This window comes from Struthio camelus, chromosome 3, assembly GCF_040807025.1.
Source record: "Struthio camelus isolate bStrCam1 chromosome 3, bStrCam1.hap1, whole genome shotgun sequence".
NCBI lineage: Eukaryota > Metazoa > Chordata > Aves > Struthioniformes > Struthionidae > Struthio > Struthio camelus.
In genome coordinates, this window is record NC_090944.1 from 20696533 (window position 1) to 20717229 (window position 20697).

General features: G+C 35.7%; 1 protein-coding gene across 20 annotated transcripts in view; it reads left to right on the forward strand.

The window, feature by feature from the left end:
• The window catches only part of CYRIA (CYFIP related Rac1 interactor A), a 60378-nt gene extending 40798 nt beyond the window's left edge, over window positions 1-19580 (forward strand). For 16 of the 20 annotated variants that reach the window (XM_009676837.2, XM_009676834.2, XM_068937135.1 and 13 more), the window contains 9 exons: window positions 7626-7747; window positions 8660-8765; window positions 9850-9986; window positions 10073-10150; window positions 10430-10546; window positions 10639-10718; window positions 12485-12611; window positions 15221-15291; window positions 17360-19580. In XM_009676837.2, the coding sequence (XP_009675132.1) occupies window positions 7626-7747; window positions 8660-8765; window positions 9850-9986; window positions 10073-10150; window positions 10430-10546; window positions 10639-10718; window positions 12485-12611; window positions 15221-15291; window positions 17360-17423 (902 nt within the window). In that variant the 3' untranslated portion in view covers window positions 17424-19580. Of the gene's footprint in view, window positions 1-670; window positions 751-7625; window positions 7748-8659; window positions 8766-9849; window positions 9987-10072; window positions 10151-10429; window positions 10547-10638; window positions 10719-12484; window positions 12612-15200; window positions 15292-17359 lie in introns of those variants that run through there. The other 4 variants (XR_011140043.1, XR_011140042.1, XR_011140044.1 and 1 more) reach the window with 2 other exon arrangements.
• Window positions 19581-20697: the final 1117 nt, after the last annotated feature.

A 20697-nucleotide genomic window follows, 5' to 3' on the forward strand; every position in this document is an offset into this window, starting at 1 on the left:
GAATATATTTCATTATTTGCATCAGGATATTGCTTTTTAGTTTTTGTAGGTTTTCTTTTCATTAGCAGTATACTCAGATCTCAAACTAAATCTGCCAGCACTGCTTCTGAAGGGTTTAGAGTTTTTGAGTACTCCTGCCCTGGTATTTTGTGCTGCTCTTCATTTGGAGTTTATTGTAGCTGAAAAGAGAGCAGGTAGCATAACATGTTTCTTCCTGCAATGCACACAATGTGTCATACAAATAGTGCTTAAAAAAACAAAAACAAACAGCCTTTTTGCTAGTAAGCACAAGGAGAACAGATACAGTCTCTCTTCATACCTCAGAAATCAGAGGCTTTGTGTGTTCATACTAGCCAAAAATAATAGAAATGTTTATATAACATGAAAATGGGAAAAGAACATTAAGGTGTTGAAGTCATTTCTCAGTCGATTTAAGATAATCTAAATCTGTGCGTGATCCTATAGGTGACACTTTGTTGCATAGTCTCATAGCCGTATGCTAGGATTAACGTGTACAAACACATGATTGCACCAATAATGTACCAGATTGCTAGGTGGTAAAATGCCCTGACTAAGAACTCTCCCCCCCGCCCCCAAAACCCTCACTTAAAAAAAAAAAATCCACTAGATTACCTCTTTCCCCCACCTAACAAATAATCTTTCAGCCAGATCAGTGTGTGACCCAGATGACTGCATGTTCGGAAGAGCAGGACAGAAGGACAAGCAGCTGAGCAAACTTGGATATCTTAGGTCAGTCACGAAACTACACTGTAAGGTTAGCATGATAGGATTATTCCCTCTGCCCCATTACCCTTAATAGATACATATTTTTAGGCAATGTGTTGTAGGGATGAGTTGTCCTGCACAATATCTCTTTAAATTTATTTTCCTGTGAATTATGATTCTCCAGAACAGAATTCTATTTCTTGATGAAAATTTTTAGCTGAACATTTGTACTGGATCTTACGAAAAATTCCATTGTTTTGAGTTTTTTAAATATATATACTTTTTCAAGTTGATTTTCATCAGTGGCATGCTCCCTTTGCTCTCATATTTTTCACCAGCCTGTTCTTTTGGTATTTAGCCTTAGCCCCTCCAGTACATTTCTTTTGGATAATTCTTGAGTTCTTGAAAAATGGCCCAATAGAAACAGGAATACATAGAAAAAAGTGTTTTCACCTAGCTCAAAGGTGGGGTTTTTTTCAAATTCTGACTTGTGCTGTATCTGAAAATGGGAAAGAAGCATAAAAGAGGTTTGTGTCTAAATTTCACGTTCCGAATGTTATGAAAATACTGAACTGTTTTAATTGTCCCCTAGAAAATTCTGAGGTACAGAAAAAATCATTAAAAAGTCTTCTCTCTTTTTTCCCTTTCCTGCAGATGCTTATGTGATTGGTTACTTTTTTAATGACACCTTTTACTGCCATTATTTTTCATTCCAAATTGAGAACTAGGTTTCATAACTTTCGTGGTCATACTGAAAGATCAAATCCAGTATTAATTTCTGTTAATGCTGTGTATCAACAGTTCTGTTTACTCTTTGGTAATCGTTCTAGAGTTAAGTAGCTACTATGGATCTGTGCAAATGGAAGTTATTTAAGGCTAAATTTTATCTGTTAATGTAGAGGCTTCTTGTATATATCAGTTGAATAATTCAGCATTTTGAAGCTTCATTCAGTTCACTCTTGAAAACAAGCAGCAGTGCCAGAGACAGATGGTAACTGTCTGTCTTCACTGCATGATAAGTAGAACAGTGTTCTCCTGTGCAGATGAAAAAGACCTTTCTTTGGGGCAAACTAGGTATATTCAGCTAAATTACTGGGTTTTATTTTGTTGTTGTTGTTGTTGTTGTTTTGAGGGGGGGGGGGGGTTAAGGCCTACTGAAGTAGGTTGCACAGAGAAAGAATCTCTTCATTCCTGGAAGGTGAACTGAATTGTTCTTTTACGCTTGTATCTTCTTGTGGGTATTCTTGCTCAAACTGATATAGATTTGAACTGATTAAATACCAGTTCCTTAATTCCTTCTCACTTTTAAGTTGAAAGCTAAGTTTTATAGAAGAGTACATGACAGAACCAAGTCTTGCTAATGAAGACTGATTAGCCCATAAGATGAATTCTCTTGAAATGGATTTTGTCGATTCAAAACCTATTTTGTTCTTTAGATCGTGACCTTGTTTAAATTAGTATCAGGTGAATGGATTCTGGCTAATTGAGGCTCTTTCCATAGCAGCTTACGAATGTAATTTTTTATTAAAAAAAAAAAATCTGCTGCCGATAGAGGGCTTTTCTTCAGGAGAATGCGAAATAAATAAATATTTGAATTGGGATTCTTGGAAATAATTGGAAGCTTGTGGTAACAACAGCTTGTTTTGAACTTAAAAGACTGAAGTTTTATAACATGCTTTGGAAGGCTTATTATAAGTCATTGGGAAGAAAAGAGAAAATATCCTTACGTGGAATCTTCAGTCTCATCCTCTCCCCAAATAAAAAGAACTTTTATAAGCCTAAACTTTTTGAACTTTGGAGAGCTAAGTAGGCAGCCTGAGCAGGTTCTCCTTCTTCCTACATGTTAGCTAGATGGACTTATTATCTGATCCCAGTTTAATCTTCCTCCTCCCTATCCGCCCGCACCCCCCACCAAAGAATCAAGGTCCTGGAATTATTTTCCAGGATTGCTGCCCACCCCAATGCAAGGATTTATGAAGTTTTTGATGATAATTGTTCATGTACGAGTGAAAGCGTCTATTCTTGGAAGATGTCTGGCAACAGAGCCATTGCCCAGTTTTTGGATTTTCGGTTATTAATACCCTTGCTCCAGATATATGATCTACTCTGTGTCCAGCCTGAGGGAGACTAAAGTATAGTCTCTCGCCCTGGTAAGAGAGGCCTAGGCAAGAAGTTATGATTCAGTCTGAGAGAGATCCATCTGTGTCTTCTCTTAAAGCCATCCGTCCACTAAGTCCAGCAGACCTGGAGGGAGGAGCAAACAAGAAGTCTGACGCTAATTCCCTGACATCACATCATGCCCATAGCAAGTACTAACACCTTAGGGAGCTTAACTTTGTTTTGATTAGTTTAGAAAGGATGAAATTTGAAATCCAGTGTGTAATGGAACTTTGGCTTAAACCATGGATAGGATACTATTTCACTGTAGTACTATTCTTTTTAATACATGGAATATAGCAGGTTTTCATATCCTGTGAAATGCAGTATTCACTATAGTAAGTAATGCTTTACAACTGTCTTTTTTAAGGACGTAAGCTAGCTTTTTAACTAATTGTGTCCCAGATTGGAAGGGGAAAAACCAATGTCATTGTGACAAACCTGAAATAGGACATCAGCGTAATACAGTAAAATACATACACTGCTCTCTAACTTGGTTTTGTTGGCTGGTGGGCTTTAGTAGCCGTATTCAGCAGTGGACAGGGCAAGAAAGGCTGGAAGCAGAGCCTGTAAGAGAACTCGTTTTACTTACTAGGCTGTCAGGGCCAGCCAACTATGATGGTTTTGACAGATGTGATTCATCATTCAAAGAAATGAAAAACATAACCTTCCTCAGTGGCAGTCCTCTTAAGTTGCGATCGGTTTGGCTGAAGTTGGAATAGAATTCCAACTCAGTGGTCTGCATTTGAGATTCAAAAAGGGTATATGCCTTGGAAGCACTTCTTTTAGTACTCTCCTGTATCTCTTCACAAAAATTAACTCTTGAAATATTGTTATATCTGACTTTGTATTGATAAAGTCTTCCTATCCATTCTCTTTATATATAATCTTGTTTCATCAGTATTAATGCCTTCCTATGTCTATATAGCAGTTTTTATGTTTTTTTTTAAATGCAAAATTGGTGAAGAATGATATAGGTACCTTGGATGGTTTGGGTTTTTTCAACCTAAGGCCAGGCATCTTCCCGAGAAAGAATAGCATGGTGATTCTACCCTCCCACCCTACAATGCACTTGAAATATTTAATGCATCCACCAATTGGTAATAGTTGGTCTAGCTTTTTCCTTCTTCTTATGAAGCTTGAAGCCACATCAGAAGTATGGAATAGATCACGTCTAAAGATGAAAGAGACTGTTCGTGTATTGGAGGAGTTATCATATCCTTGTTATTTTTGATGGAGCCGATGGAATTACACTTCTCCCCAGAGCTATGAATTCTGCTTTTTAAATGAGAATTTACTGGTAGAAGCTCTACATGGAGGAGTCAGACCTGGTCTGACTCTTGAAATTATTTGATAGAGAATTGGAGTTGTCAGTTGTAAGGTTCACATTGGAAAAACACAGGCAAGGGCCTTTGGAGGTGGAAGGGTTTACTAGTCCGTCTTATTAAAGTGAATGCACCCTGAAAGCTAATCATAGGTACTGTAAAGACTATCAGACTTTAAATGGAGTAGTTTAGTGATTGTGGTAACTTCTTATTGAGGGGACCTGCATTCTGTGTGTATAATTGTTAATGCTTCTAGTTTTATTTATAAATGTGATAAAATTGCTTAGGCAGGTGTTGGTTCTCTATCCATTAAGGAGATAACAGATGATCACTAGGAAGCAGTGATTCCATATAATTAAATTTTGATTCAAGAATAGGGTGTTACTTAAGTCAAAGAAACAAGGTTTGTCTGTGTTAGAATGTAAACCAATATAAAAGGTCAAAAACTCAGTCATAAAGAATTCTATATCCCTTTTTATTATTATTATTCACAGCAGGATGAACTCTTTTCTGAAGTGACCTCTTATAGGGATTTTAGTTGGCCATTTTTGGTGAGATCTTTGTATAAAATCCCTTTTGAAACACAATCATAATCTTACTTGAGCATCTGTTTACGTTACATATATTTCATAAGTGAAATGCATGTTTAAAAAAAAAAAAAAAAAGCCTGAATCATTTTTAGGTTAAACACTTTCAGCATAAATTTAAACTGCTTCTGCAAGTGCAAGCTAAGCCTGTTAGCCTGTTGCTTTGTAGCCTTTGCAATCCTCTTCCTCTCCTTTCCCTTTCTTTTGCTCTTCCATCCACCTACCTTCCTCCTACTCCTGCTTCCCCAGATGCTGGGATACTATAGAAATATTCATCCTTCTATCAAGTTTCAAAATATTAATTGGGAAAATCTGAAAAAGAAGAACTATAGACGATTTTATTAACAGCATGCTTAATCCAAAAGTGCTGAACAGTCTGCAGTATTTAAATCTCTATTAGAGGTTAATATTTTTTAAAGCAAATAAGCTGTAAAAAGTACTTTGTTAATCAATCCATGCTTCAGGTAATTTGAACACGCAGATTTACATTCTTAACTTGTACTAATAGATTACTTATTCTCTTTTGTGAGTCTTAATATTTACTGAAAATGTTATTTTAATTAACTTGTATTTAATTATTTAAAATGTAGATAGTGATTTATAGGTGAATCCTATCTGCCCCCTTCTCTATTGTTCCATAGTGTGTAACTTTTTAGTAAGATTACCACTTTCGTTATTAAGCTCAGAAATGTTTACTGTTTCATTTCCTCCTTTATCAGAAGGTACACATTAATGGGTTGGTGACCTGAGATAACTGAGGTTTCTTGCAGCTTGGGAAAGGAACCAGTCAGTAAAACGGTACACTTCACATAGTTTACAGTGCAGTTCAACAGCTGTGTGTCGGAGTTGTGATTTTGCTGTTTGGGGAAGTTTTCTCTGGCTCTACTTTCCCTCTGAGGTGTGTCTAGGAGCTAGCACCCCTGATATCAGGGAGTGAGCTAAGCCAAGAAAGGGAATGGGCTTCAGATCTCAGTTTTTCTCTGAAGGATGCAGAGTAGTGTATATGGTTTTAGGAAGGAGACAAACTAAGCTTTTTGGAGGACAGTGGAATTTTTTAGTGACTTGAAGTTATTCTGAATATAAAACCCAGCTGAGTAAGCTCAGCTAATTTTTACTTTCATCCATTCTCTTATTTTAAACAAGATTATTAGGGTAAACTTCCAGAGTGAAATCAAACTTCCAGAATGTAAAATCAGAATTGTTTCACTTGCTCTCTTTCATGGGACTCATAATGAAACACTAGTATAGAAAAGTTCTTAAGCATTAGTTACCTCTGAGCTACAGACAGGTAAGTCTCAGCCGTTCCTGTTTGGTTAGTGCAAGGTCCAGAAGAAACGATGCATATAAACAAATTAAACAGAGAGTCTTAATATATGTATGCAATAGTGCCTAAGCAAAAAGGATAATTTTCTGAGATAGCATTCAAGACACACTGGAGGAATTTTTTTATTTTTTTTTTTCCCCACAGATCCTGATCCTAAAAATTTTAACTGGGACAAAAGTCCTTATCCTAACCTGAAAAGTCATTGCAAAAAGCTTTGAGAACATCCATTCTTTACCATACTCTGCAAGTTTGCACTGTTGTGTTTGGTTTTGAAGAGAGGAAGTGGGTAGTAAATGAATCCCATGCTGATATGCAGCAAGACAACTGGATATCCTTTCTTTAAAGAAAAAAGACTGCATAGAAAAAGCATTTTTAATATTTTTTTGGTTATTAAAGTAGAGTTGTATATAGTAGTTCTTTCTAATCAGTGAGTTCTGAACTGAAAATATCACAGTACTTCTAATTCAAACGGATAGACCTTACAGCTGTCATCAGATTCACCTCCAAGGATTTTTTCATGTTTTTATTTTTTTTAAAGATCAAGATCTATCTTTATAAGCTAATACAAGTTTAAGAAAAAAAGTTGTCTCACTGTAGAAATCTGCCAGGACAAGGTAATTGATTTTACAAATACTGACCAAAATCCTGTATATGAGTCATTCAGTTTTTAGTCAAAGCCAAACTTTATGTTTTAAATCGAAAAAAAGGTAGAAGATTTTCTGCCTTGTCTTGCATGTCCACATGCCGGAGATGACTTCATTACCTGGTGTCACACTGCCGTGAAAATCCCATTCAGTGGGATTTGAATGGGAAAATTGATCTGTCCACTTGAAAATATCCTTTTTTCGGAATAATTAAGGTCTACAGGTCACTCCCACCCTGAAAACAAATTGATCATTAACAGAGCTGGATTTATTTTAGTAGCAGCAATGATATCTGACAGACTTAAGGAGAGTACTTATTTTTAACAGTACTATATCTGTGTTCGGTGAAAGGAGAAATACATTTGCTTAGTAAGAGAAGTTGTATCAACTGGAGGAAAGTTGAAGGCGCGTGGTATTCCCCTGCTGCATCCACTGAAAGGTCTGGTTTTATTCCCAAGCTGCAAGAAATCGGAACAACCTTTTGTAGTCAAGTTGTAGAGCTGATGAAACAAAGGGGCATTTTTTACTAAAGGACTGATGCATTACTGAATTTCGTAATAACGTTGTTTTATGATTCTGCTTCACTTTTAAATTGATTTAATTGCTTGTTTTTCAGAAGAGCCATTCTGAGCAATAACTTACCAAAACTGATAGAAAAAACTTTATGGTAAACCTTGGGGGATTTTATCCCCTTGGACTAGAAAGTACAAACTTTGTTTTTACTTTCTGATGCAGAATTGCACTGCAGTAAAATTACAGAATCACAATGAAGTTACAAACAGTGAAGTTGGATATAATGCTATGTAGAATTTGTACTGCACTTACCTTTTGACTTTGCGCCTTTTACTTTTATGTTTCTTAGATGCACAGCCCACAGATGGAGAAAGGGAAGTATGGAATCAGATCAGTGCAGTTTTACAGGACTCAGAAAGTATGCTTGCAGACCTTCAGGCTTACAAAGGAGCTGGACAAGAAATTAGAGATGTATGTTGCTTAAAGTTAATGACAGTTTTTTGGAAGCAAAATCAAGCAAAACTCGATGTGTTCCTTGTTTAGTTTTGTATCCAGGCACATTCTGTGAAACTATATGAAAATGTTCATTAAAATTGTATTTGGAAAACATGTTACAGATTATATGTAATATTGAATGTGAAGCCATAATGTCAAATCTTTAAATGATGGCTGCTGAACTTCTTTTTGGGTTTACTATTAGTAATTAGTAATTATTTTCCTCTTTGAGAAACACAGTTTCATGCTCATTATTTCACATCTTACTGTAAAAGTCAAAATTGAGGATATGGAAGAAATAATATTCAGATGTCAGAAATGCACTATGAAGAAAAAGTTAATAGCTGCTCTTCTCTGTAAATAAAAGAATGAAACGCAGTAAATTACAATGTTATTTGAACTTTGCAGGTCTCTTATTCTAGGAAATCAGTCCTGTAAGTTACAATTTTTCTAAACCAACCAAATCTTTTCTTGCATCAACCTCACAATTACTGTTAGTGCCAGCTGTTGGTTACTTACGAACATAAATATGTTGCAGATTTCAAAAGCATTAAAACCTTAAAATACCTTTCTGCAGCCAGTAGTCATACAAGAGGACTTCCCTGATGCTTCTGCCATATTTTTCCCCCAAAAACGGGTGAAAACGTTCCTGTATGTCAGTGTTGCACTTGAACAAAGAATATTAAGCCCCTGTGTTAAAGAGGGGGAGAGAGAAGGTAGAAAATAATGGTGTTTTTTGGATTTACTAATTTTCTGTTCCTGTGCAATGTCATTTGTTCATGGTTTTACAATACTTATTTTCCAAAAGAATGTGCTAGAAAACTTCTGAACCACCTTTTGCTTATCATTCACGGGTCTTCGTTCTTCACAGTGGCATTTTCATTTCAGGCAATACAAAACCCCAATGATATCCAGCTGCAAGAAAAAGCATGGAATTCAGTATGTCCTCTGGTTGTAAGGCTGAAGCGCTTTTATGAGTTTTCACTCAGATTAGGTGAGCGCTGTTTCAGTACATCTGTTTTATTAGGTTACTCTATATGTACAGATATATGAAGTTTCTTTTTCCATTAATCTTTGAAAAGTTGTTTATCAACAGACATTTGCCTGCAATTTACATTTATCAGAGCATATTTTTAATCTTTAATTTCAAAATTATTATGGCTTGTCCCTTCATCACTTCAATCTGTGCTATCTGTACTGAAGAGTAACAAGCAGTGTGTGTGATTGTAACTCTGTAACATTTCTCTGGTGCATTATGGTTCTGCACTTCACTGCTCTTTTTTGCACTAATGCAGTTTAATTTTTTGTAAATTGAGTTCTTGAAGAGATCAGAATTTTAAAAAGAATGAAAACTGAAAATATTTTGAGACTTTTTTGAAGGGATAATGGAAAGAGGGAAGTGTCAAAAAACTGTCTCACAGGGTGAAAATCCAAAGTTGGGCATATTGTAAGCTGGCTTTGCCATTTCCATATCTGCCACGCCACTCCCCCCGGCCCTTTGCAGATCATCTAATTACACCTTGAATTAGGAATCTGGAGGAGAACCAGTGTGCAAAAACTGACAAAGTGGAAGAGCCCCCAGTACAAGGCAGTTCTCCTACAGTGACATCCTGTTTACCAAGTCTGTCACTTTTTGAGTAATGCTAGTAATTATAGCTGCAGGAACTGGACCCCATTGCTGTCTGTGGCTAAGAGTACAATTTTAGTAACATACCAGAACCATCTCTGCCCTGAACTGATGGCCAACAGAGGAGAATGAAAGAAAAAGGGTAGAACAATTGGATGGAGGAAAAATGCTTGCTGTAGCATTTTTGATAGGAAACCTAGCTAAAGGATGTTAGGATAAGAAAGGGAAGAAAAGAGCTCAGTGGTACAAAATGGAGAGAAAATGGCAGAGAGACTGAAGAGGCAGGTGTCTGACAAATGTTTTTTGCCTTAGAATAGTAAGAAAAAACATTCCTGTCAGGCCTCTGCATATTCAAAGGTTCCTTCCCTCCTGACAAAGTATATTTATAAACTTACTTTAAAAATTGTTGTAATGTGGACTGAATAAATTTTTGCTTCTAACTCTTATTCAGAGAAAGCCCTGCAGAGCTTACTGGAGTCCTTGACGTGCCCACCTTATACTCCAACTCAACACCTGGAACGGGAACAGGCTCTAGCTAAAGAATTTGCAGAAATCTTACATTTTACTCTTCGTTTTGATGAACTTAAGGTTAATAAAATCTTTTAATATGTGCTGATTTTTTTTCCATATATTTTGAACACCTGAAACTGATTTATTTCCTATCTTCCTTTAAGATGAGAAATCCAGCAATTCAGAATGACTTCAGTTACTACAGGCGGACAATAAGTCGCAACAGAATAAACAATATGCATGTAAGTAAATAGGCTGATAGGCTGTTTGATAGGCTGTTCACACTGAGGTATTTACCAGTGTGCATTTATGCCAGCTGTGATAATGCTTTTTTCTTTTGATTCTCTAGCTGTCATGTTCTCTCCTTCACACAGTTAATCAGCAGTCCGGGTCAAGTGATTAGACTGGAGCTATTCATGCGACAGTCTGCTTGCTGACATGAGCATGTACTACATATTTTCTTGCTGCTGGAAACTTTAAGAGTTTTACTAACTTTTTTTTTCCCCTCATGTTTTCATCAGCTAGACATTGAAAATGAAGTAAACAATGAAATGGCCAATAGGATGTCTCTGTTTTATGCGGAAGCCACACCAATGCTGAAAACACTCAGTAATGCAACTACATATTTTGTGTCAGAAGTAGGTAATGGGAGAGAAAAGGTACAATGCATTCTTAATTTTAGTTTTATAAGATGGTTTATTGAACGGTGGCTGTTTTCTAACCCTTCTAGAACAAAACCTTACCAATTGAGAATACAACGGACTGTCTAAGTACTATGGCTAGTGTATGTAAAGTCATGTTGGAAACACCGTAAGTTTTGCATTAAATCTTACTTTTCTTGTATGAGAGGAATTACACTGTATTTTACAGAACCACCTAGGATAGTCAATTTTTTGTATACAAAGCATGATCTGGTGTTAGAAAGCTTTGTCTCCTGTTTTAACCGCCTTTGATGTTTTTCATTAATCAGCACTGAATTTTGTTAAAGAAGGCTTAATGGTCAGGCTGTATTTCAACAAACGGTTGTAACAAGTGTAATCTTAAGCATATAGGCTTCAGTGTCTGTGTCTTCTTACAAACAAGCTAACCGGGGTCATAAGGCAAGTACTGCCCCTCGATTGCCCAAGCTGTTAAGTTATTAGCACACTTAGGGGCAAGATTTTGGCTCTTCCAAATAGCACTTTCCCAGATGATACACAGAGACAGTTCTGAGGAGATCTTTTTCGAATGGAGCCAACTTACCGTGGTTATGAGAATGTTCAGCTGTATGGAAACTCTGGAGTTGCTTTCCTATTTACTAGTACAGGTAGAGCCAGTGGGGTTACTGAAGGTAGTCTTTCTGTCTTTGAAGCACTTGCTCATGATGCCATGTAAGGAGTAGAATTGTTGAGGTTATCACTTGTGTGTTATGAAAATTCTGGAGACGTATATGTAGATGGGAGTCATCTCACAGTCCAGGGACATCTTAGAAGTAGTCACTGAAGTCTAACCTGGTTCTGTAAGCTTATTGTATGGCTAGAGAAATGAAAAGTTGTGATTCATCCAACAGAAGATAAAAATAAATGACTATGTTATTTGCTATCTAGTTCTAATTGTATGATAATCAAACATTTTCATATCTAGATGTCCGTAGCCTTTTATTCTGGTCATGTTACAATACTGTGCTATGTAAACAGAGGAAGAAAAATGAAGTCCTAATAAATTGAGAGGTAGCATAATATAGCTTCTAATGTTTTATTGAAATGTTTAAGTAAAAAAAAAAAGTTTTATATTGAAAACCAATGAATAACAGTAGATAAATGTATATATCACTTAGTAATGTGTCATCTACTCAATAATACTTGTTAGGAGAACAGTGAATGCATTGTGTTTTTTAGGCTGCTTCTGTACTGTAGTTCATTTTTGATTTCCTGATGATTTCAGGGATTAGAGCTGATAGGAACTGTTTTAACTGTGCCATCAGTATGATTGTTTTGGTACTGAAAAAATCAAGGAAAAACTCTGTGGCATGAGTTCTATCCAGTTCTGCATAACTGGCCTCCACATTTTAGATTCTTAGGGGACCTGGGTTCTTGAAGTTGCCTTCATGTGAGATGCATGTGAAGGCAGTCCCACCTACATGAAGCCCTGAGCTTACTAGCGCCTGACATTAGAAATGTTAGCTGTTTCAAAGTGGGAATTTAGGCAAAAGGAGCAGCCTTTATTTGAGGTCCTAGTATGTTACATTTCTAAGAGTAAACAAAAATATAGTCAGTCTCCATCATATTTCGTGAACTATTGAAGCCTTTGGTAAAACGTCCAAGACTGATGGCTTCAGAGATGTGAGAATCTGAACTTTTTGAGAGTGTTAGAAGGGGGTTACATATCTCTGTTTCCTAGCTTGCTTTCTAAATTGGCGAGGATTTAAGCAGTTCAGCGATCCCACTGACATTTGATTTCTGTAAAATATTATTAAGATTCTTCTTCAGCCTTAAATATTTAGAGTTCATGCATTGATAGTCTAGTTTGCAAAATTGTCCAGTTAAAAACAGTCAAGACTTTTTTTTTTTTTTTTTTTCTTTTGCTCTGTTTTCCAGAGAGTACAGGAGTAGATTCACCAGTGAAGAGACTCTTATGTTCTGCATGCGAGTAATGGTGGGAGTTATTATTCTGTACGATCATGTTCACCCTGTGGGAGCTTTCTCAAAGACATCAAAGATTGATGTAAGAATGACTTTTTAATACTCTATAAGTCTGGGAACACTCGTCTAGATTTTTTTCAGCTCAAGCTTATGCTTTTTGTATAAATCATTTTAATAGCTTTTGAATGGCAAAATTTAAATTCATCTTCACCTACATACTTTCATATATCAGCTTATTTGAAATTAAAATAAAGGTCATGTTTTTTTCTTTATATTTTCTTCCTTACACACATACTCATTTGTCTTTGTTAGCTCTGCTCTCTCCTGCCAACTGTACAGTTACACTAAAATAACTTTGTATTACACCTACCCTGGAATAAGTTCTGCTGTCATAATTTTTATTAATCATGTAATTTACTCTGAAATGCTCACTTTTGGCAATAATTCTATTGTAAACAAGCAAATATTCTACATTGTCTTTGCTTTGTCTGAGATCTAAAGTAGCAGAACCGAAATGTTCTTATTGTTATGTTGATAATGAGCCTTTAGTTTTAGTTTTGGTGTGACCAGACACAGGGAAATCAATGTTATTTTTTCATCTGATAGACACACACAGAGAAATACTCTACCAGCGCTACTTGTTTTTAATGTTTTTACAAACCTGAGTCTCCTGAAACGTGTATCTCAACAGAAATTTGCAGAAGCTGCAATTCATGAAAAAGATGTTAAGAGCCTTTCCCTTTACAAGATAACCTACTTCAATGTATACAGAAATATATATATATTATTAATTTTGGGAGTCATCCTTAGCATTTTTCATTTGCAGATATCAGTATTTTACTGCATCTCTTGTTTGACTCTGTTTTTCAGAAGGAAAGCTATGCTACAAAGAGGAGAACTGATTTGCCTAAGGTCGTGCAGCAGATAAAACCTGGGAATTGAATGCAGACTTCCTGACTTTTAGTTCAGTCTCTTGTCTAGAGGGCTATGCTCCTATATAAGTAAAATATTTGTTAGGACCAAATGTACAGTGTTTGTGCTTTGCTTTTCACATTTATCGTAAAGCCCTGTAATCCTACAGGATAGAGATGTAAAGTGGAAAGGAAGCACTTCTATTAGGAGGTATGACATGTACAGCTCAGTTTTTAAAAATGAATACACAGTCCCAAATCTTTATTTGCTTAATTAGTTTAGTGAGCCTTCTCTAACAAAAAAACTCTTGCAATATTTCAGATGATGGGTTGGTTTTACTATGAAAAACAACTCTTTTCTGCAGACTGGTCACTTCTTGGGAGCCATTTCAAGAGAAGTTCAGGGACAATGGAGCAAATTATCCTTCCCCTATTCTTTTGTGGTCGGAAACTGTATTTCAAGCTGTTAATTACAGGCACCTGGCTTAGATGTCCTAACTGCTTCTCTCCTTTGAGCGCTTTATGGATTCTAACAAAATGAAAATAAATAATTTGAATTTTTATTCCCTTTCAAGTTTAGGCCTGATCTGGTAGAGCATCTAAACCTGTAATGAGTGATGTGAACATAGTCTTGAGTGTCTCTGGTTTAGGAGAAGTAACTTTGTTATCTAACAATATGTGCTGCTGCCTTGAGAATTTCATCTGATCTGGTATTTGCATAGCTAGCTTTATCTTACAGGTAGAAATGAACTAGCTGGCCTGTGGCTGTTAGGCTAGTCATTGAGCAGAAGGGTGAGCGTTATGTTTTCCAAATAATTTTGATTGGCAAATACTTGGACTCCAGTTAGCTATTTAATCATCCACTTCCATAATAAGGCAGAGTTGCTGTTTAGCTACAAAGAAAACAGTAGATTTAGCACTGTAATGTGACTTGGACAATTAGACGGCTCGGATCTTGGCTCTGCCTCATCTTCATCTGTCATTTTAAATAAGATGGAATTCATCTAGGCTAACTTTTGAATAACTATTAGATATCTTCATAGCAATGGGAAGAAATAGGCACTTTTGCGTTATGATTCACCATATCTGAAAATATAATCTGAATAGATTGGAGGAATTTCTTTTTTCTCTTTATTGACTGTATAGGGAGTCAGTTTATTTGGTCAGATGAGTTCAGCCTCTGCTTTCTGTGTTTTCTTTCGTCTTTTGTAAATTTGGACAGTGTTTTCAGTCTGATTTTTAGTCTCCAAGGTGGATGTTCTTTTATTGTGGTATTTAAAATCAAACATCTTGTCACCATAAGTTATCACCAGTTAGATTTACAACTACAAACTGAATAATGGAAATTACTTTCCTGTGTGCAAGCACAAAAATCAAAGTCAAGCTTGAAGCATCTCTTCTGATAGATGCTAAAAGCAATGACATGGAACTCTTTACAAGTCTCACAAGTTTTAGCTTCTATCAGCTAGCTGTTCCTGATTTTTTATTTTTAAGTTTGAATTGGAGAAATCATGTGCAAGGTTAAATATATAGTTAATAAAGTGTGCGTGTGTGTATATATATGTGTGTCTATACTCTAAAGTAGACATTGTTTTCTCTAAAGTTAGACTTCTAACTTAAAATAGCTTTTAATAAGTTATAATGCCTTTCTCGTGTCTCACAGAACAGCATTAACACTCACTAAAAAATTAAGCTGCCTATCATTGGTGAAATTTTTCCTTGTTTTCAGCTAGTGCAATTTATATATTATTGTTCAATAGTGGCATGCTTCTGTTCCCAGATGAAGGGTTGCATAAAAGTTTTAAAGGAACAGCCACCTGACACTGTAGAAGGACTTCTCAATGCTCTCAGGTATGTATGGGATAATTGTTTGATTCAGCCTTAACAAATTCCTCTTTTTCTTTCCCAAACTCTTTGTATTCAGGACTCTCTTCACCTAAGAAGCTCGTATTATTTTAAAAAATGTCCTTTCAGGTGTTTCACCTCGGGTTTTCTTAAGTAAAATTAATACCTTTCAGCTCCATTTCACTTCGATAGGCAATGAGCATGAATATTGGAAGTCGTAATGCCCCATTCAGAGTAAAGGTTGGTTTAATAGCCTAACAATTTCACCAACTAAAAGGTAAACATTAGGTCTAAGGTAGTTTTCTAGGCTCTTGTTATACTCAGTAAGAAGAAACTGGCATCTTCAGAGAGTGTTTTATACTATTTCTTTCTAAGATTGGTTGAATTACTTTTCTGTCTTTATTGGTTACAGACAGCACCAAAACACTGAATGTAATGGGATTACTTTAGTTATAGGAAAGTTAGTTAGATGACAGAGATTTCACTGTTGGCTCTCCTGTAGACTTCTTAAGTCACTTCTGACAAATCACCTGGAGCTATTCTAAAAACTAATGTGATGCTTGACAACTAATTTTTAGACACTTTCTTAGAACAGACTTTAGAATTTGAAATATTTGCCTAAGCTGTGTGTATTATCAAAAACTGAAGTCCTCAAAACTGGACGCAAATAATTAGCGCTCTGTGCAGACCCAGTAAAGGAGACAAGGTGGAAGTCTGAGGAGGGAGTGGGAGAGAGAAGCTGCAAATTTAAGTAACTACTTATCTATTCCTGCATTGGAGTGTGTTTTAGACAGATTGAATAGAGAGTGTCAGTTTCCTTTTAAGGCACTGCTAACATTTTTTTCTTTTATTAAAATACCCCCCAGTGGTTAGAACACTTTCTAAGCTAAGAGTGGAACTTCTGTTTCTCCTGTAAATACCCTTGCTATTTCCCTTCTCAATTTCCCTATGATCTAGTAAACCATTTTTTTTAAATTCTGCTAAATAGTACCACTTCAAGAAGACAGCAACGTAAATCCCAGTCCTGTAGCTAAGTGGTTAAGGTGCAGTCTTGGGAAGCAAGACATAGTGGGGGGACTTCCCTGAAAATGAGGAGGGAGGCATGGTACCAAGTTTAGTATTTTGTATCACAGCTATATTGAATTCTCTAGCTGTTGAACTATTGGATAGAGTGAGAATTGCAGTCATAACCACCTCCATCTTTGCTGATCATGCCTGTTGAATTAGAGTTGATATGGAGCTAAATCCTACAAGTATCAGATATGTTTTGAGCTTATGTGATGATTGGTCTCTCTAGGAACATAAACAGTGGAGAATGTTTGCTCTTAAATGGAAAAAAAAAATACCCTAAGGCTCTTCAGTCCTCCCAGGATATTCCCAGAAGTGTAACTCACCACTAACCAAACTCTGCTGGTTTAAAAAAATTAAACTAAAACAAAATAAAAAACCCTCTAGGTAATGATACATCAGGAGACGCAAAGGTACAGAACCTTTAAGAAACTTGCTCTTAAAATTAAGCTTCTAGGTACTGCCAAAATTTAACCTAGCTTCCTAAATCCTTTTGTAGTTTTCACCCTAATTCCTATGTCTTTCCATGTTTTTTTTTTTCTTTTGAGGTCTCTAAGTAAAAAAAAAAAAAAAAAAGATAAGAAAGAGAGAATTCCTGCAAAAAATTATGATAATGTAGTAGAAAAATGGTAAACAGTATCAAGTGCTGTCCTTGAAATAAGATTTGAATTCAGTTTCCTGCTCAATCACAGATGTTTTTGACTGCAGACCCATCTTTTAAATTTAAATTAGCGTACTTGCTGCACTGAAGTTACTGTGAGTGTTGGCTTGAGGCCACAATTCTCTACCTACTAACAGGGAATCATTTATTGAAAGATATCTTGAAGGTAAAGAAGACCTGACAGACTATTAGCAGTAAAGTTCCAGTGGTCAGTGACTACATATAAGTGTCTTTAAATATGTAGTAAAACTCTTTTCATTTCCAAAACAGGCATTGAAGTATTCACTTTTCTAAGCCATACTTATTTTACAAAATGCTGTTCTAATACGCGCTTGTAATTTTTAGGTTCACTACAAAACACCTGAATGATGAATCTACTTCAAAACAAATCCGAGCTATGCTGCAGTAGTATCCTGAGACAAGTAGATGCTTGTATTGACCACAGAAGATGTGTATGTTTACATAATTTAATACTGTTTGATGTTAATACTTGTGTGTATTTACATAACCATTTTCTTCACATTGCTAAAACATATGAACTTGTAGTCATAACCTGACTGACTTTATATAGTGCAGCCTAAGTTTTAATGCTAGCCTTTATCTTTTGACTTTTAAAATACTTTTTTACTTAGATACTTCAGCTACACCTACAACAGTCAATCTGTGCATTTTAATCCTCAACCTTCTATTCCACAGAAATAAGTAGTAAAGACAAAATGGAGATCAAATAAACTGAAATATTGAATAATTACCAGAGAAGTGAAACTTTAAAGGAGGAGAAAGTTAATATAAGTGAAAATAAAATTCAAATATTGGATGTGTTTTAAAAAAACATATGCACAGGTTTTTAGTCACTTAATTTTACAATAGCTCATCAAATTTGTATGAATAGAAGGTAACCTGAATGTTCATCACCCTCATGAAATGTGTTGTCTTTCCTGTATTAAATGGAAGATGAGAAACCCCTGATTCCAAGAATTACAGACTGGCTGACATCCAAATATGTATTGTGAAAGAGGTCATTTTACCTCATTTATTTAGTACAGCCTTTATCTTTCCACTACTGAGAAATTATTACCCTTTTTCAAGTTCAGTATAAATAAACTTGAAATGTATTCTAAGACCATTGCCGGATTTTGAGTCTGTATAATTTTATTAGGTTTAGAAAGGGAAAGAGCAAATTCTAATGCCTTGACTTAAATAGAAAATGATTTGTCAGTGTGACTATATCATGGTAAATATTATCTGCTAGAGACAGCTCTAACTGGTAAGTAATTTTTTTACTGATATAAAATGGTTTAAAGCAAAACACTTCATAGCAGCAAACTTCCCTAGTGTCAAATTGTCCTCATCAGACTAAGGACAATTTAAAGAAGTTTTAAGAGTTGAGCTGTTACTAGGCACTCAGTCAAGTTCCTTTATAGTAATAGTCATCAGCTCATTCAGAGCGAACACAGAAGTATATTTCAGCTCACTGCTCCTCATTGTTTTTTAGACATGATAGACCCTTCAAGGAGTTGAGTTCCTTGCTGAGTTGTTTGTTCCTAGTTTCTAGTAAATTTTCCAGTAAATGGAATAGAAATATTTTGCCAAAAGCAGCAAAGTGCTCTTGCTCTGTTAAGTGTTTCTCGAGGGATCTGTAGTTGCTGTACATATTCTTGCAGAGGTCACATTCTGAAGCTGTGTTCATTTCTGTGTACTTTGCTTGCATGTATGCATGAAAACTCCAGTTCTTGTGCACAGATTCAGATTTGTATGTGTTTATCCTTGTGTATGTAAGTCAGTTTGTGTGCTGTCACTGGAATTTTCATGCATTCACATGGAACTTTCAATTTTCACTCCTGAAAACTTTACTCTTAGTATGCTGAAGAGATATTTGGTCTGCTAAGACTCAGCTGTGCTGTGACAAATTTAGTCATTGAACTCAGTCCTTAAGCAGTATGAAGATTATAAACTCTTTGGCATAGGAATTGTCTTAGGCTTTATTTCTGAGCAGAACTGCCAGGTTTCAAACCTTGTTAGAACCTATAGAAGCTACTGTTACACATGAGATACTGTATACCACTGCAACTAGAGAGTTCATTTCATATATCTGCAGTTGTAGCAGCAGATCACTATACTGTTGTCAGGAACAGAATTAGAAATTGATAGTAGCCTTTTCTTTCTTCTGGAAGCAGTGATCACACCGTGTTTGTGAAGTAGAAAATCCACTGTTTACACACTCCATTTTTAATGGGGGGACATTTACAAATGTATATTAGGGAAAATACTGCTTTCATCTTAGCCGTTTTCAGATAGGTAAGTGTAGGTGGATTCCAGGTCATTCTGTTGAGCTTTAGTAGATAAAGTTAATACATGCTTACCTGCAGTTATTTGTCAAACAAGGAACCCTTATCTTTAGGTAGCCCAGAGGAGAGCTACTTGTCACTTGTATAATAAAAATATAAACCTTAAAGCATTCTGTAAGTTGTCATGTGCTGTTTGCTGAAGTCACTGAATTTCTTTGCCTGGTATGTTTTTGTACAGAATTTTGTTTGAAATAATAAAAAACAGTTTGGTACAGTAAGCATTTGGACTGTCTGTATTTGGAAATGACATACAAAAGTGAAAGTACCCTGTTTAAAGTTTTGGGTCTAGGATATAGTAGGCTCACCTGAAGTCTCTTAATAGTCTCTTAAAAATGAAACATTTTACATGGGTTTTAATGCCACAACGATATAAGCTGAAGTTAGTTACACAATTCCTGGATTTTTCTGATGGTTTGTGACACTTGTCTTTCATCTTGATTAGGGGAAAACTGTTTATACAGCCATACAAAGCAGGGGAGATGAATCCCATCCATGATTTTATATATGTGCACATTAGTCACTCTGGGCTGCAGTGGCCATCTCAGGTTGCCTTTCTAATCAGTAACATCACCAGAGAATTATTCATTTAATCTTAAGATGAGTGCAAATTAATTGCTCTCTGAAGAGAAGCTATATAGACTAATGGTCAAACTACTGACCTCTGTTGAGTCTTGTTAGTATACCTTGTTACTTTGGCTCATGATTATGTAAGAATATAGAGTTTGTCATATTGTAAATATTTGAGCCTCATAACCACAGCGGTTTTGGAATCTACCTAAGTGCCTGTGGCTAGTTTGAGTCAGAATAGCCCTAGAAAAAAATGTGCTTGTTTCATGGTGGGAGAAAATGCTATTTTTGGTCGATATGAGTTTGAAACACTGGAATTTGCTGCTGCAAATATAACAGGTGTCATCTCAACTCAGTACAGTTTAAGACTTAAGCTTTCTCCTACTACTAAGTGACAGAAGGAAGCATAGTTACTAAGATTATATTTTCTGGTATGTGACAGGCCATATCACGCACATAAAATACCTAACGTTTTCCATGTCTGCTAACATTTACAAAGCAAAGCAAAATCTGTGTTGCTTCCTGTGTTATATTTCAACTACATTCAAACTGGAAATAAGATGCTAGTAGTATGTAGATGACTTGTGTTCTTATATTTAATCTAAATTAAACAAATATAGGACATGCATAAACTTTTCAAATCAGATATCCTGTCTTTCTCTTTTCCTCCTGTTTCCTTCTTGAGAAGTTTAATGGAATCAATATACTACCAAAAAAAAAAAAAAAAAAAAGTGCCAGTAGGTATATGCAAACTTTTGGGAACCATTT